This window comes from Vigna umbellata, unplaced genomic scaffold (genome assembly GCF_029865625.1).
Source record: "Vigna umbellata cultivar VRB3 unplaced genomic scaffold, Vumbellata_1.0 scaffold_708, whole genome shotgun sequence".
Taxonomy (NCBI): domain Eukaryota; kingdom Viridiplantae; phylum Streptophyta; class Magnoliopsida; order Fabales; family Fabaceae; genus Vigna; species Vigna umbellata.
In genome coordinates, this window is record NW_028274475.1 from 28,107 (window position 1) to 44,299 (window position 16,193).

General features: G+C 37.0%; 1 protein-coding gene across 2 annotated transcripts; it reads left to right on the forward strand.

Annotated features, from left to right (window-relative positions):
• The first annotated feature begins 12,882 nt into the window (after positions 1-12,882).
• On the forward strand, positions 12,883-16,160 carry LOC148190618 (protein LURP-one-related 15-like). 2 transcript variants are annotated; one of them, XM_088102745.1, is made up of 3 exons: positions 12,883-13,259; positions 15,426-15,630; positions 15,740-15,876. In XM_088102745.1, the coding sequence occupies exons 1-3, from the start codon at positions 13,059-13,061 to the stop codon at positions 15,748-15,750; spliced, it is 417 nt and encodes a 138-aa protein (XP_087958871.1). In that variant the 5' UTR covers positions 12,883-13,058; the 3' UTR covers positions 15,751-15,876. The 2 variants fall into 2 exon arrangements, with proteins under 2 accessions (XP_087958871.1, XP_087958870.1); XM_088102744.1 differs by having other exon boundaries at positions 12,891-13,259; positions 15,426-15,656; positions 15,740-16,160.
• The last annotated feature ends 33 nt before the right edge of the window (positions 16,161-16,193 follow it).

Consider the following 16,193-nt stretch of genomic DNA (forward strand, 5'->3'; position numbering starts at 1 on the left):
AGTCCACACACAGTCGCGAGCTACCATCCCTCTTCTTCACTAAGAGCATTGACGCTCCCCAAGGTGATGTGCTCGGCCTAATGAACTGCTTGTCCATTAAATCTTCAATTTGATTCTTGAGCTCAGTCAACTCTGCTAGAGACATTCGGTATGGTGCAATAGAGACTGGACCGACTCCTGACACTAGGTCAATAGAGAATTCCACTTCTCTTGGAGGGGGTAATCCTGGGACTTCATCAAGAAACACGTCCATAAATTCACTGATGACCGAACGATTATCAGTTTGCTCGCCTTGCACCGAACGTCCAAAACGTTCGTCTTCCACTGCTTCCAAATGCGACAATACCAAAAAGCAACTAGCTCCCTCCATGATATCTTCCCTTAATTGACCGATCGTTACCGACAACTGTTCATCTCCATCAAGGAATACTAGCCTCTTTTCACCACAATCTATGAGAATGTGATTGGCAGCCAACCAATCCATTCCTAAAATTACCTCTAAACCTTGAAGAGGTAAACAAATAAGGTTCACCTTAAATCAATGCCCCTCAACCTCAATAGGACATCTAATGCAAATAGTAGACGTCCTAACCTCATCAGCTGCTGGGGTAGACACCGTCAAATCAAACTGCATCTCACGCTCGGCTAACCCCAATTTCTCAACACATGCCTTCGAGATGAAGGAATGTGTTGCTCCCGAATCATATAGCACACAACAGGAAACACTACACAACAAGCAAGTACTAATAATGAGGGTACCTGTACTTGTTACTTTAGCGCTCGTTATAGCATACACGCGACTGACTGCTTGTGCTCGTCCACCCCTTCCTTGTTGAAATATTCCAGCGTTCGGTGGCCTCATCACAGCTCTCCTTCCCATATTACACTCGCTCTACAGATGACCATTCCTTCTACACTGAGCGCAAAACTTCCCTCCTACCAACTGAGGACATGCTGTTACCAATGAGGAGCATTGGTAAACTTGAAGATAAATGATTTTGATGATGCTGAAAGACGATAGATTGTGATAATTGTTTTAAAAGCACTTTGTAGATTAATAATGTATTAGGAAAAGCCTTAAACATGTAATACTTAGAAAAATTCGTATTTCTAGAACTGTTACGCATTTAATCGATTATTAGAAGCTATAATCGACTATCCTGAGTCCTTCTGGAAAACCTCGTTGCTCTGGAATAATCGATTATTACTCCAAATAATCGATTATCACTAGTTCTGATGAGAACTGTCAAAGTCTCTGGAATAATCAATTATTCCTCAGGATAATCGATTATCACTTTTGAAAAACCCTGTAACGAACTCAAATAATCGATTATCACTAACAATAATCGATTATCTGTGGCAGTTATAGTTCATCTCTACGAACTTAGACCAGTTGGCTATATAAGTTATTTCCAGAACTCTTAGAAAACAACTCTGAGCTTTTGAGAATACAGTGTGATCTGAGGAAGTTCCATAAGCTAGTTCATTGCACTGCCTAGTCTCGTGAAAAGGAGAAGCTCACGCTTTGTGGGTCAAAGGTCGGAGCGATTCTCTTCGAGTTGGCAACGCTACTGTTCTTCCGGTTCTTTGGTCGAAGGAAGAACTGTTCTACACTGTTCCGATTCGTCAATCGAAGGAAAGTGTAGATTGCTTGCTTCCATTTCGTTGGTCGAAGGAAGATTTTATCTTTTTGTTTTTATTTACTCTTAATTGTATTTTGTTGAAACTGATTTTAGTGAAATCGTTAATCACTTTTTATAGTGATTAACAACTGGACGTAGATTCTTTTGAATCGAACCAGGATAAAAATCCAGTGTGTCAACTTTTCTATTCCTTACACTCGTTACTGTTTTATGCACATCAATTGTTTGTTAAATTTTCTCTAAGAAAATTAATTTTCTAAAACGGACCATCATAACTTGATTTGTGATCGTAACACGCTTTCCGACTATTTTATTCCGCTGCGCGACTCTATAACGGTACCGATTGTTCCGACACATGCCGACTTGTAGTGAGGTCCTCCAAAGTGAAAACAAGCCACTGCCTCCTGTTGTCTAGAGTGACCAACAATTACCAATGACTAAGAGGGAGACCCATTAGAGTTAGACGGTAGTGTTGGACGAGCGTAAGGGGTTCTCCTCAGATTCACATTGTTCTTGGAAGAAATCGGTCCTCTTGCTGTCTGTTGTTGTTGCTTCTTCTACTGTTCCACCTCCAAAACGTTCTTCTCCATTACCTTGGCCCTTTCTGCCATGAAAGGGAAAGACTTAATACATAAACTTGATATTAGCAGTTTAAGATCACTCCTCAATCCATTCTCAAACTGTCGGCACTGTCATTCCTCGCTCGTAGCCATAGTATTAAACCGAACCAAATGTTTGAACTTGCTGGTGTATTCCGAGACTGACATCCCGCCTTGCACCAACTGAAGAAACTCCACTTCTTTAGCGAAACGAACGCTATCCGGGAAGTACTACTCATAGAACTTACTTCTGAAAAATTCCCAAGAAATGGGAGTTTGGCTGTCCGCTAATATCATCTTCATACTGGTCCATCAATGATTTGCTTCTCCAGTCAATAGATACTCGGTAAACGTCAGTCGATTGTCGTCCGAACACCTCTTGGCATTGTATATCCTTTCCATATCTCTCAGCCACTGGTCGGCCTCATCCGGTAGACACTTCTCATTAAACTTTGCAGGATGGTGTTGGAGAAAACTCTCTAAACTCCACTCGGTCTGATGAGTCGTGGTGGAAGAGGACATCCCAGCGAGGTTCCTAGTAGTGGATATGATCTCCATCAGTTGTCGTTGCGTCGCTTCTGAGTTCGCTCGGGCAGCTTCCAAACTTTGTAAAGCGGCCGTATTCTATTCTACTAAGGCAGCGTTCTGTTGTTGAAGAGCCTCTATCACGGATTCTAACAACTTGATGTTGTCAGATGGATTACGCTCGGCAGAAACAGGAGGAGGAGGTCTAGGAGCCATCTTCTCTGTTTAACAGAGAAAAAAAACCATTAGTTTAATTCAATGAGTCTAACACTCTCTAAACGAACGTTGAGTACACAGTAGAAGCATAATATACTCATAACCTACAGTATGATAAAGGAATAAAATTGCTCTGATACCATTAAATGTAACATCCCAAAAATACAGTGTAAAACCGTATAGAGAATAATCACATGTTAAAAATACTACAGATCAGTTCAACGCTCATCTAGATACGATTACGACCGAACGACCTTAAATAACATCAGAGAATTTAAAACCACTACTCTAACTACCAATAGACCAAACGTTCTACAAAATATAAAGCGAATATCAGACCGAACGTCCCTAAGGTTCGACCTTCACTTCCTCCGCGTTTTCCAATACTTTTTCCAGAAGCTCCCTCCTTCTACTCACATCCACACGGATGATCATTGCAACAGGACAATAGCGTGACGCACAACAAAGACAAAAAAATAATAAACAGGGTAAGCTTATGTAATTTAATTTATTCAATAACAACATACAACATTTATAATTAAACCAACAACAACCACATCATAATTAATACATCAAATCATGCAATTAACGACCACTTGACTCTGACTATCCGGACTGTATGAATCCTGTATAGCTACGACGTTCGTGCACCCGGGTGATGTAGTAAGTGGGATTCCCTCAACAGGTGCCATCCGAGGTTGATCCGTTCCGTCAAAGTTAACCTTATGGATTAGGATCTCCTGCCACTCCTACACGTGACTTACTCCTCTCTACATGAGAACGAGTAATCATGGAATATCAGGATGAACGCCCGCTAAGCTTTATCCACATTCATACTTTACCAATCAATAACCACTTCCTGAGATATTCCTTCCTGGAATACTCGTTCAAAATCACGCTATTGCATTAACATCACATTTCAAACTCCATTAAAATCAATCATTAATATATTCGACTGAAATATGATCACACTCTCTCATTATCTCATAAATTCAACTAGAATAACACTTCTTAGAAACTAACATGACTTAGCGTTACTTATTCACTTAAATAAACAAACCACTAAGAGTTCAAAACGGACGTCACGAAGCCTAGGCCGAGTACTAAGACTCTAGGCCAAACACCTTTTAAAGAACAACACTGTTTGACGCACGATACTAATATTGATGAGAAACTATGAGTAACAAACGCTATCGAGTTTGAATGAAAACTCTTATTCTACACACGATAATAATACATTTTACAGAAAACAAGACCCAACGCTTGGCTTAAGATCGAGCCCTGTAGAAACCGAACACTATTGAACGAGCGTTGGTCCAAGACCAAGTGCTTATCAGGAATGAGCACTACTGAGACCGAACGCTTGGTCTAAGACCGATCACTAATAAACCCACATAAAACGAATGAATATAAATCTACACCATTGATCCACCACTTATTCTGAATGAAAAGAACAACAACGTCTACGACCTTAAGTAGTATGACACATTAACTAAACTGTTTAGGAAGTCTAAAGAAAACTACACTTAGGCCGAACACTCATATATACATATCTACTGTTATAACACGCTCTTCACTAATGAAATTCCTCGTAGAAGAAGAACTTAATATAGACGGATGCTCAAAGGGGAACGAAATGGTTAATACAAACTCTCGGTCAAAGTTTAACTAATCCTATATAGTATTACATGAAGACTCTTAGACTCTATCCTCAAAACATAAGAACTCAGGTAAGACCATGTACTCCCCAGAAGAATCGAACGCTCGTTAACCACTCTCGACCCTACTACCTCCTTTACTCAGAATACCACAGTTTGAATATCAAGTTATATCTCGACTCAATTCACAACATATATGAGTCATCCATACAAACATCCAAATAAGTAATACGTACATATTTCATACTCATCCAATAATCCAAACAACATATCATACAAACATACCAACGTTCAAACAAGAATATTAATCAAATTATATAAGCTTCCCTTACGTCTATACGAAACCGAATGCTCAACTATGTAGAATTAGGGCTCCCTACTACCAAAAGTTAAATTCTTTGCGAGAAGTTGCAAAATCGGAATAGAAAAGTCATTTTTTTAAACATTAGATATCAAACATAGTAGGTATCGTGTGTAATACACATTAGATGTCGGACCCCCTTTCTCAAACGTCAATAAGCTGCGAAAATACCCCAGAAGTGACGCCAAAATGAATTAATTTAGCAATTAAACGTTGGTGGTGGAGGGGGCCGATGTCAAATGCCCTTTTAAACCCCAAAAACTCAACCTGAGCTTCACTTTCTTTCGCATTTTCGTTTGGACTTTCGCTTCGTTCGCGTTCACCTTTGCTGTTGCAAGGTATGGTTGATTGATTTTCTTTCAATTAATTTATTTTGCACTGATTAACTTTAGTTTGCACTGATTAAATTTCGTTTGCACCGATTAGTTTTGGCTTATGGTGGAGTTTTTTGTTTGAGTTGGTGAACCTTAACGGCGACATTGCTTGAAACTCATAATATATATAATTTTGTGATGTGCTGGATGGTTTTTGTGTATTTCAGGTGTGGTTATATTGTAAAGGAAAATAATTATTTAAAAAAATGGACGTTTGTTTAGGAAGGGTCTGACATCAAAATTGGTGTTTGCTCACGTGGTAGCCTACGTCAATTTATGTCACATTTGGAATCCGACGTCAAATTGAGATCTCCCAATAAGACGTCAGATCTGGGTTGGACGTTAAATACCAAAAATAACAAACGTTAAACGTTGTATTGTTACAAGCCAACTAGCTAATATAATTGCTTGAATTAGATTATAATTCATTTCTCATTAATTAAAATATATGATGTCTAGTTCATCCCTCCAGCTCTTCAAACCTCCACTTTATGTTGTGTTCACTTGGGGGTATTGTACTGTTTACGTATAAAAGCGAGCGATGAAACAAACTGAAAGTCGTGTTTGCTTGAAGAGAATTGCGCAGAAGGAATGGGATTGAATTGTAGGATATGCTGCTTTTTCGTCACTTGCTAAGAAGAGGCGATTTGGAGGGATCATAGTGTAAATGTCTCATGTACCCCTCTATAATATATTCTAACTCATAAGCATGGATTCGAAGCTCGAAGTTGGCTACTGTGCATTCACGAGTAACTGAGTTACTATAAGTTCTAACTTGCAGAAGACATTCCTGAGCTTTTGCTTCACACAGGCGTTCAACAGTGAAGATTCCCACATGCATTAGTCACACTATACACAGTATTATTTGCTCTAGCTTTTGACCATTAGGAACAACGATTAATATGTGGTGCGTGTGTGGTTGTTATTGTGTTAATTGAGCCACCCAAAAGAGCATTGTGTTGTGAAAGTGAAGGAGTTGCAAGTGTGTTGAGTGTAGAGGAAGAGACAAAGCTAAGGTAAGGTATGATTGTAGTTGTTTAGACCGTGTGTGTTATGTTTTTACGTTGCAGGCCATGGAGGTAGATGAAGAAGATAAGGTGGATGGGTGGAGAAGATGAAGAAGAAAGGGGTTGATGAAGAAGAGAAGTGTGCGAAGCTGGAGAAGACGAAGAACGGTGATAGCATATTCGGTTCAAAGATGGTGTATCCGGTTACAGGTCGTGCGAAGAAAACCATGGAGAAGCGTATTTTGTTACCCTCCTGCGTATTCGGTTACCAATTAGTGTATTCAGGTAGCATAGGGTGTATTCAGTTACGAGGTGGTGTGTTGGGGACGTTACAGCGTGTATTCGGTTACCCTCCTCCAACTCCTGCGTTTTGCTTCGTCCTTGCAAGTCGTTGGCGCGTTGATGGTTGAAGAAGGTGGATGGTGCAGTACCCATGCGACGAAGGTGGTGGTTGCAGAGGCATGCGTTTGGTCCAAAGTAAGCTGATGTAATCCTGCCCTACGTAGTCCTTCTATTGTATTTTTACCTTTCATAGGTTAGCTTGTAAGGAGCATGGGTTACTATAAATACCGAGCTTCTTTATTGTAATTGGGACTTTTGAGATTAATGAGAATTAAGTTTTCTAAATCAAAAACTATTCTCTCTTGAAAGTCATAGGCTAGAGAGTCCAAAGACTCCCTCTAGCCACCTTCCACGCACCTCTCTCACTTTCATTTTCCAAATTTCACGGTGCTTCTCTCCTCCACGCTACCTCTCCTGCGCTGCCACCTCGTTAGAGCATACGTCAACGCTCTTCATTTCCTTCTTCAACCACGCTTCAGCTCCTCCATTCCACGTTATTGGCTTTTCCTCTCACGCATCAGAAACGCCACTTCATTTCGCAATTCACTCTCGCGCATCCCTTGCACATCACAGAGCATCTCACTCTCTCTTGAGAACTCTCTTCGTCATGAGCCATTGCTTCCATCACGATAATTCTCTTTTTCCTCACAGATCCATCTTCTTTCACCATTTCTTTTGATTTCCACCGATTAAAACCTTGTTTCACCTTCGATCCATACTTTCCATCATTTGTTTTCCCTTTTCTACCGTTTAATCCACTTTCCACTGAGCAATCTATCTTTCCCACCGTTCAATCTTGAGTTTGAACCGATTAATCAATTCATTTTGCGCTTTCCCCCTTTTCTAGGGTTTCCTTCGTGTCTCAAGGGTTATCTACCGATTAAACCTTAGATCTTAGGGTTTTCTTGACTCTGTTCATAGTTTAGTAATTTTCCTTCGAGTCAGCTCCCGATTTAGAGCTTCCTCTACATTCCGCTGCGTATTACTCGTCGAAGGAAGCCTCGAGGAGTCCGAATCGTGCTTGCACAGCTTCTATCGTCATCACCTCGGGTGTTCTTCCATTAGAAGCTCTCCGTGATGGTGAACGATGCAACGCGCATCCCATGCTGGTTGAAGCAGTGGACGAAGCTGTTTGTGATGATGGAGGATGGAGCGAGCATGTGATGGTCCGTCAAGCAGCGATGAAGGTGTCTCTCATGGTGAAGGATGCACCGACGATGCGATGATCGTTGAAGTAGTGGACGAAGGAAGAGGATGCCCAAACAACAGGATGCAGAGAAGAGTGCAGATCTCGCGTTATTGGTCAAATATCATAGGCCTAACCGTTTGTTTGTGATGCTTTGTGATGCTTTGTCATGCAGGTGTTGTGAACGTGGTGAAGGACAAGCTTGAACGTTGATTGCCAAGGTCTTGCGTGGTGGATGTTCATCAACCTTGTGTCTTGTAGTTAGTTGGTATTATGATTTTTGGATTTGGAGTTTTTTTTTCATGGTGAGGGAACGAGTTTATCATGGGTTTTTTGTTCATATTGTGGAGGTGGTGGACGTGTGTTAAGCAGGAGTTATTTGCTTGGGTGAAGAAGGTTATTTATGCATATTTTTCGGCCAACCAAGATGATGCAATTTTGTAGTTGAAGATTGAAGATTTTTACTTATTTCTCTGCACTTGGTTGATGAATTGGAACCACTTTGTTGAAGGTAGATTATCAATTAAAAAAATTATGGTTTTATTCAACCGTGATCTAATATTATCATATTAACAGGTTTGGTGTTACTGTATTAGTTGAAAAACATTGAAAATAGACATCGATCTAAAGTCCAGAATCAGTGAATCTTTGAGTACATTGGTTGGACTTTCAGTGCAATATTTTGCCTTATTCTTACTTCAAAATCCACGTACACATATCTTCAACAGGTAAGTGTTATTGTTTGTTTATTTTTAATAAATATACGAATGCCTTTTTAATGTGTTATTCAATTTTTTTTGCTTTATTTATAATGAATATATGAATGTGTTAATGTATTTTGTTTAATTAATATATGATATATGAATGTATGATTATATGAATAAAGTATGTTTAATGAATATATGAATGCATTAATTTAATTATAGTATGTATATTTGTTCAAGTAAATATAGATGGAAGAAGAATTAGATTTGTCTTACTTGGACCGTGAAGATATAGATGATGATGTGGTGGTGTAGACTTTAATATAGTCGCAATGCTACATCAATTACAAATAACTACCTCAGTGGTTGCACTAACAATGTTATGCATTGTTGGTGATGCCTTGAATATATTGAATATGTGCTCGAGTGATCCAAGTAGTGTTAGCAGTTTCGTACCCGACAAAGACCGTCGCAAGGAACAGTTAATGTCGTACCTGGTGCATACTAATCGATGTTGTGACATTATTCGGATGGGTCCAGAGGCATTTATTAATCTTTGTGAGAGACTAAGAACAACTGGGTTAGTTAAAGACGCTATTCGCTCGACAATGGAGGAACAAGTAGCCTAATTTCTTCATATAATTGGTCATAATGTTAAGAATCGAAGTGTCGCAGTTTTCTTCCACCGATCTGGGGCGACGGTTAGCAAACACTTTCACAATTGGATGCTATTTTAAGTCTAAAATCAGAATTTTTAACTCAGCCATCAGGAGATGAGGTTCATCCATATGTCTTGAACAACAGTCGATTTTATCCTTACTTTAAGGTAATCATTTGAATATGTCAGTGAAAATGTAATTTTATCAAACGATGTTAATGTTATTCACTTGTATGATGACTTCTAAATTCAATGTTTAGGATTGCTTAGAGGCCATAAATGGTACTCATGTTCGTGTAAGGGTGCCAAGAACAGATGCTCCGAGATTTCGTGGAAGAAAAGGTTGGCCAACTCAAAATGTGTTTGTCGCATGTGACTTTGAAATGAAATTCACATACGTTCTAGCTGGGTGGAAAGGCACAACATCAGATTCTAGAATCTTAAAAAAGGCTCTTGATCGAGATGATCCGTTAGTGATCCCCCAAGGTAAGTGTCTTAATTGAGATGTTATGATTCGTTCTTTATTAGTGACTAAATACTGATGTGTACAAATGTGTAGGAAAATATTATCTTGGCGATGCTGGATTTATGCTGAAGAGTACGGTTATGACACCATATAGAGGTGTCAGATATCACCTTAAAGAATTTACACGCAGAGGAGCACAAGATCCACGCAAGCTCTTTAACCATTGACATTCATCATTGAGAAATGTTATTGAAAGAACATTTGGTGTATTGAAAAAACTGTTCCTATCATTGCAAGTGGCATTGAACCACATTATGGATTGGAGATATTGACAGACATTATATTAGCTTGTTGTATCCTACATAAATTTATCAGTGGAGTTGATAACGATGACCCATTGCTTATTGAGGTTGATAAGGAGTTGAATGAAAGGGAAGGGCATAATGTCTCATCTTCCCAAGTTCGAGAAGATGATTATAGGCTTGTTAGTACTATTAGGGATGCCATAGCAGATGAAATGTGGCGAGATTATCAAAACTCATACTTATTGTAATTGATTGTTTTTTATGACTATGTTATTTGAAAATCACATCTGTTTGCTTTTATGATTAATTAAACTTGACTTGTTACCATTTTGTTTATGAAATAGGTTTAATATGGACAAGGGTAAGGGAGTAACCATTGAGTCCTCTAGAGGTACAAGAAAGTTCATTAAATGGACAGAGGACATGGATGCTAGGCTTTTGCATTCTATGATCGAGGAAACCCGTTTGGATAATAGGGTTGATGGAAGCTAGACAACCCAAGCCTATAATAACATGGTTCAAAACCTTCATAGTTGTGGTTATGTTAATGTTAGTAAAAGTAATGTCAAAAATCGTCGAAAGGTGTTGAAAGATAGATGACGTGAGGTTCATGACCTCTTTGCTGGATTGAGTGGATTTGCCTGAAATCCCATAAGTATGAGATTTGAAGCTGAGGACGAAGTCTAGGACGACCTCATTCAAGTATTTGTTAAATATTCAGATTTGGTGGATCTTAAAATACATAAGTTCAACCACTATCTATTTAATTATGTTGTTTCAATCGAGGCCAAGTGCATCAAACTAGAGAGTTAACAGTATCAGACACTACGATTTAATGGTGGAATTATGGGTGGCGGATCGAGCTATTGGGAGTGGTGTTCGGATCGCTCGTCAAGCACGTCGACAGCGTGTTGGGCCTCCTGTACAGGTTGATCTGAATCAGAATATGGAGTACATTCCTGAAGAGCCTATCTATCCAGGGTATAAAGACCCAAATGTCCTTGGCTCTACAAATGTTCATTTTGGTGTAATTTCTGATGCAGTCGTCCGTCAAGTCTCAACAATAGAAGATAGAAATCAAATACTCCGTCGCACCTCGACGTACACATACACAGAGGGCGACATTTATGAAATGTTGAGTGCTATGAATATTGCTAATGAAAACTTGCTCGAGCATTGTTATCATTTCTTATGTGGAAACTCCACATGTACTAAGAGGTTGATGGGACTTCCACCACAAAGGAGGTGGAATAAGTTATGTAAAATGATCTCGGGTGGTGACTGTTAGGGATGTCTTCAATGATTAGTTGTATTACAATTATGCTATTATATGTTCAATGTACCTGTTTTGTAATTGTGAATTCTTCGTTTTCATCCATGTTCAACTTTTAAGTTATGGTTATGGTTATGATGTAATGGTTTGTCTTTGCTTATTGTTATTATTAATATTCAATAATTTGTTATGACTTAATTTGTTATTGTTTTTTTTTGTGGTTTTGTTGAAGAAATTGTTAAATGGCCTCATCATCAACCAAAGGCCTAGAAAAAGTCGTAAGAGAAAAGAGATCATAACTGAGGCAGAAGCTGCAACCTATGTCAGACCATCTATTGAAGAACAATTAGATCAGCGTCGTTTCTTCAGTCACAGCCATCAGATGGAAAACTATGCAGCTGATTTCTACACAAGGAATATTGTTGTCCCAAAAATAATGAATTTCGAATCATTTGCCGGTTCAACCTTATATTTTCAACATCATCTTCTATTTCAAGGAGTGGTTGAATTTTTGGCCTTGCAGGCACCCTTCTATCCGGATTTGATAAAAGCTTTTTATTCAAATATGAAGATTTCTGGAAATGGATATTTGCTCAGTGAGGTCAACAAGAGAAAAATTAGATTGAAACGTGCTGATTGGTTGAATGTTGCTATAATATGAAGTATGAGGGTCAAAAATTTTGTTATTCAAATATCCCAGATGACTTTCCATATGATTGGGATATGACATTAGCTACTATGGTTAAATGAGTTAAAACAGTTGGTTCTTTGAATATTAATGATAGACTTCTGCATTATGTTGTTGTGCACATCACTACAAAAAAGAAGGACATTACCGAAGGCCACAATCCCTCGGAAACCACCAGAAGCCGTCGATAGTGACCTTTTACCGACGGCTTATCGACGGCCAAATGACCGTCGATAAATCCCTTGTCACTAACATTTACCGACGGCCTTTGCCCCTCGGTAATTACCGAAGGGAGCCTTCGGTAATTACCGAAAAGCTGAAAAAAAAGTATAAACTTAATCTGGAACCATGAACTGAGAGCCACCTTCGCCAATCCAAATTCTGAAAGCTTAACAGATCCATTCGCATCCACCAATATATTTGCACATTTAATATCCCTATAATCAATGGAAATAATTAGGTAATATATACAAAGATTTTTCATGACATTACATTAATGAAACAGAGATACAGAAAAAAAAGTTACAGAAAATATGAGCATACTGCACAACCCCAGAAAAGAAAACACCGATAGTTAAATTTCCAATACCAAACCCACGTGTGACATGTACACTTTGTTTAGTGAATCATTCAACCTTTCGATCTTAACATTGTGCAATATCGATTTTATATCTTGAGAAAAATTACATCCAACAATTATGATATAATATATAAACATCCATCCTTAAAAGCTACTCCACAAGAGAAATATCAGGATACATAATGGCACTAAATGGTGTTAATTTGAGGCAAGAAAAGAATAGTCATGAAAATAGTTGGATGAGAAATAATTTTCTTAATTGTATACTTTTCTTCCACTCCTCTCTAGTCTATTCAATTACCAAATATATGGATCCATTCAAAGTAATAACAGGGAAATGATAGTCTCGATTGAAATTTCTGCACACCTTATCACAAGAAAAACATGTAATAACGCGTGTATCTATGGATACCATACGTGTTACTGCAAAAACATAATCATAACCTAGAACTCTTCGTCTCCCTCTCTCTCCAATGGAACATCCATTCCCAGTTATCGACCTTTCCTACTGTGCTCCTCACACTATCAATCTTCAAATTAAAACAGATAAAGGTGCCACTTACGACGGAAATGGTGTCCGTCTTTTTTATACCAAATCTCCCCGTTTAACCCTTCACGACCGTTGTGTCTTGTGTGATGCTGGCGGAAAGCCCATCCTCACTCTATATTGGAAGGTTTGGCTACTCTCACCTATATTATTGTTAAGGATGTTTCTTCTTTTTGTTTATTTATGATTATCTTTTGCTTTGCTCAACAAAGGGCTTCATAGTTTTACAATTCTTGAAGTAACACTTGTTAGTACTAACTTACCCCTTTGGTTTTACTCATCTTCTAGCTAATATATAACAATACTCTCGCTAGTTATAAATCAGAATTAAAGTGAAAACAGTTAGGCAGAAAGAGAGCTGGAAAATATATTTTGCTCTATCAACATTTTGGCTTCAAGTTGTGATTCAAAGTAGATTCTTTCTTGAAACCATAACATTGACCCTTATTGGAATAACAATTTAATCAATCCATTTCTTTGCTGATTAACCTTGTTTACTCCCTTCTTCCATTGTTGTATATCCCTTCTGGTGTCCCACTGTTGTTGTATAGTAACTGTCACCGTAAGCTATCTCCAACTATCAGCTTGTGTGGTGTTAGGTCAGCTACAAACTGGGTTAGAGGTGGGAAAAGTTTTACATTTATTAGAATGGTTATGTGTAGAAGACAAATGGTCGGATAATAAATATAGGACATTAAAGACAGAAAATGAAAATGAATAGGGCATTTAAAGACAGTAAAGAAAGGGCTTAGAGGAGTTGAAGATAAAAAGGAATCTTATATCTAACCATAAATCACACTTCCTACTTCCCATGGTTTAATCAACATGAATTTTATACATATATGTAGAAACATCTACCAAGTAGAAAAACAAAATGCTTTTGGGAATTTCTTCTTAACTACACCCAAATGTTCATGAACCTCTTTTTTTTTATACGATACTTTATAGTATCATAAATTAAATCCATTTTAGTTTAAATAATTATATTTATCATCAATTCAGTTAAGCTTTTCATATAATTCCACTCATATAAGTTCCAAACCCTACTTATTTGATTTATCACGCAAAATATTAGTTCAATCTTATACCATATATTTCGTTTAGATCTTTTAACCGGGATTGTGAACTTTTATTAATCTTTAAAAGTATCTGAAAATTATATGTCGCAACAAGAAAAACAAAATCAACTTAAAATATATAATGGGAAACCCACATAAAAGACATTCAAAACACAGAAGTGACTCTTTCATCGCCTATATGTGTTGGTGAAAACTATTATTTGTAGTTAAATTATTATGACTATTAAGAAACTCAGTAGTCATATGTTATTCTTTGAATCTTTCTGAATAATTAAATCACTATTTCAAAATAAGTGGAGAAGTTAAATTTATGTCATTTTTATCTTTATATGTAGCTTTCTTTTTTATCAAATAAATTTACTACATAATTCATTACCAAAGGACCTATGGACAAGAATAAAGTTAAGATAAAATCTTGGAATGTTGATATAATATTGTAGTGTTTTTATTCAGCTTTAATAATTATATACAATTTTATTTTTATCAACAAATAATATAATAAATATAGTAGAGTAGTAACATAACACTTTTTTCATGATTTTTATTATTTTTTATCAACATTTTACAACAATATATATATATATATATATATATATATATATATATATATTATATATATATATATATAATCAAAAGAGGATCATCATTACCCACCTTTATGAATATATTTTTCTGTATGTATTATGATATATTTTTTTTTATTTTTATTCAATGTAAAAGAAAATGACAATAGATTCCGAACAAAAGTCAATATTGTATTATTGAAATATATGAGGTTCGTTTCTTTTTCTATTTCATGGAAGTTGTTGTTTTCTTATTATCCGTAACTGTTAAACAATTCATAGGAAATAAAATACGATCCTTTCATTCGTTCCTCTTTTCCTTCTCAGAGGTACATTTTTATAAGCAATATTGTTTATACTTAAAAATAGGAAACAATATAAAAATAGAAAACAACTTTAAATATTTAAAACTTATTCCTAATTAAGTGCAACAATAATTTAAATCTAAACTATATCTTCAACGGTAACCTTAATTTTACGCATGGTTTTATAGTTTTTCCATTTCCTCTAAGGATTGATTGGATAATCGGTCATACTGTATTCATGCATCAATTCCCTCTTATAGTGTATTCACGCATGATATTCTAACAAATTCAATACGCCAGCAAATCCATCTCAGTTACTGAATTATGAACGAATGTTCTTATGTAGATCATGACAATGCATCGGCGATGCCAAGTTTTCATGGGTGAAAGCAATGATTCCTCCAGATTGCTGTTTTCAGTGAAAAAGGCAGAACTTCTCCAGAGTGGAGTGATGAGATTAGAGGTCTTCCTTGCATACAACAAAAAAGAAAGTGAGTGTGACTTTAGGGTAGATGTTGTGAGTGGCAAAAGATCATGCCATGTATATGCAGGTGAATCTCCCACAGTTGTTGCCTCGGTATGTACTCTGTTACGTCTTCAAACAACATAGAAACAGTGTTGTATGAGGTTAATCATACAGTGTTTCTGTCACTAATGCAGATGCAGAATAATGGTGGCTTCAATGTCCTTGTCAATCGCAACGTTGACTATGCATTCATAGTGGCACTACTTATGATCGTTGAAGACATCAACTTCTTTTACGATGGACTGCGGGATTTTGCAAAGGCAATAACGCCAGTGGCATTGGGCATCATGATGAACTAAAGGACTTCCCTATTAATTTTATTCGGAATGTGGAAAGAAAACAAAGATTGGCTTGATTCAAGTTTTCATGTAGAACACATTGGGTTTGGTTTTCGACCATTTTCATGTTAATGCGTGTTTCCAAAGTGTATGAAATTAGGTTTTACTGTTTTTAGTATTTTAAGTTACCAAATCAGTAACTTTAGTCATGTAATTTTTTATTTTATGTTAAATTGCTTAGATTTAAACTATAAATAAAGTATGGTAGGTTCCAACATACTCTCTTTTTCTTTCAATTTTTAAATTTTAT

Coding starts and splice junctions, on each gene's coding strand:
- LOC148190618 (XM_088102744.1), top strand. CDS start 13,059: ATGGAACATCCATTCCCAGTTATCGACCTTTCCTACTGTGCTCCTCAC. Junction 13,260..15,425: donor TCCTCACTCTATATTGGAAG/GTTTGGCTACTC, acceptor GTTCTTATGTAG/ATCATGACAATGCATCGGCG. Junction 15,657..15,739: donor CTCCCACAGTTGTTGCCTCG/GTATGTACTCTG, acceptor TCACTAATGCAG/ATGCAGAATAATGGTGGCTT.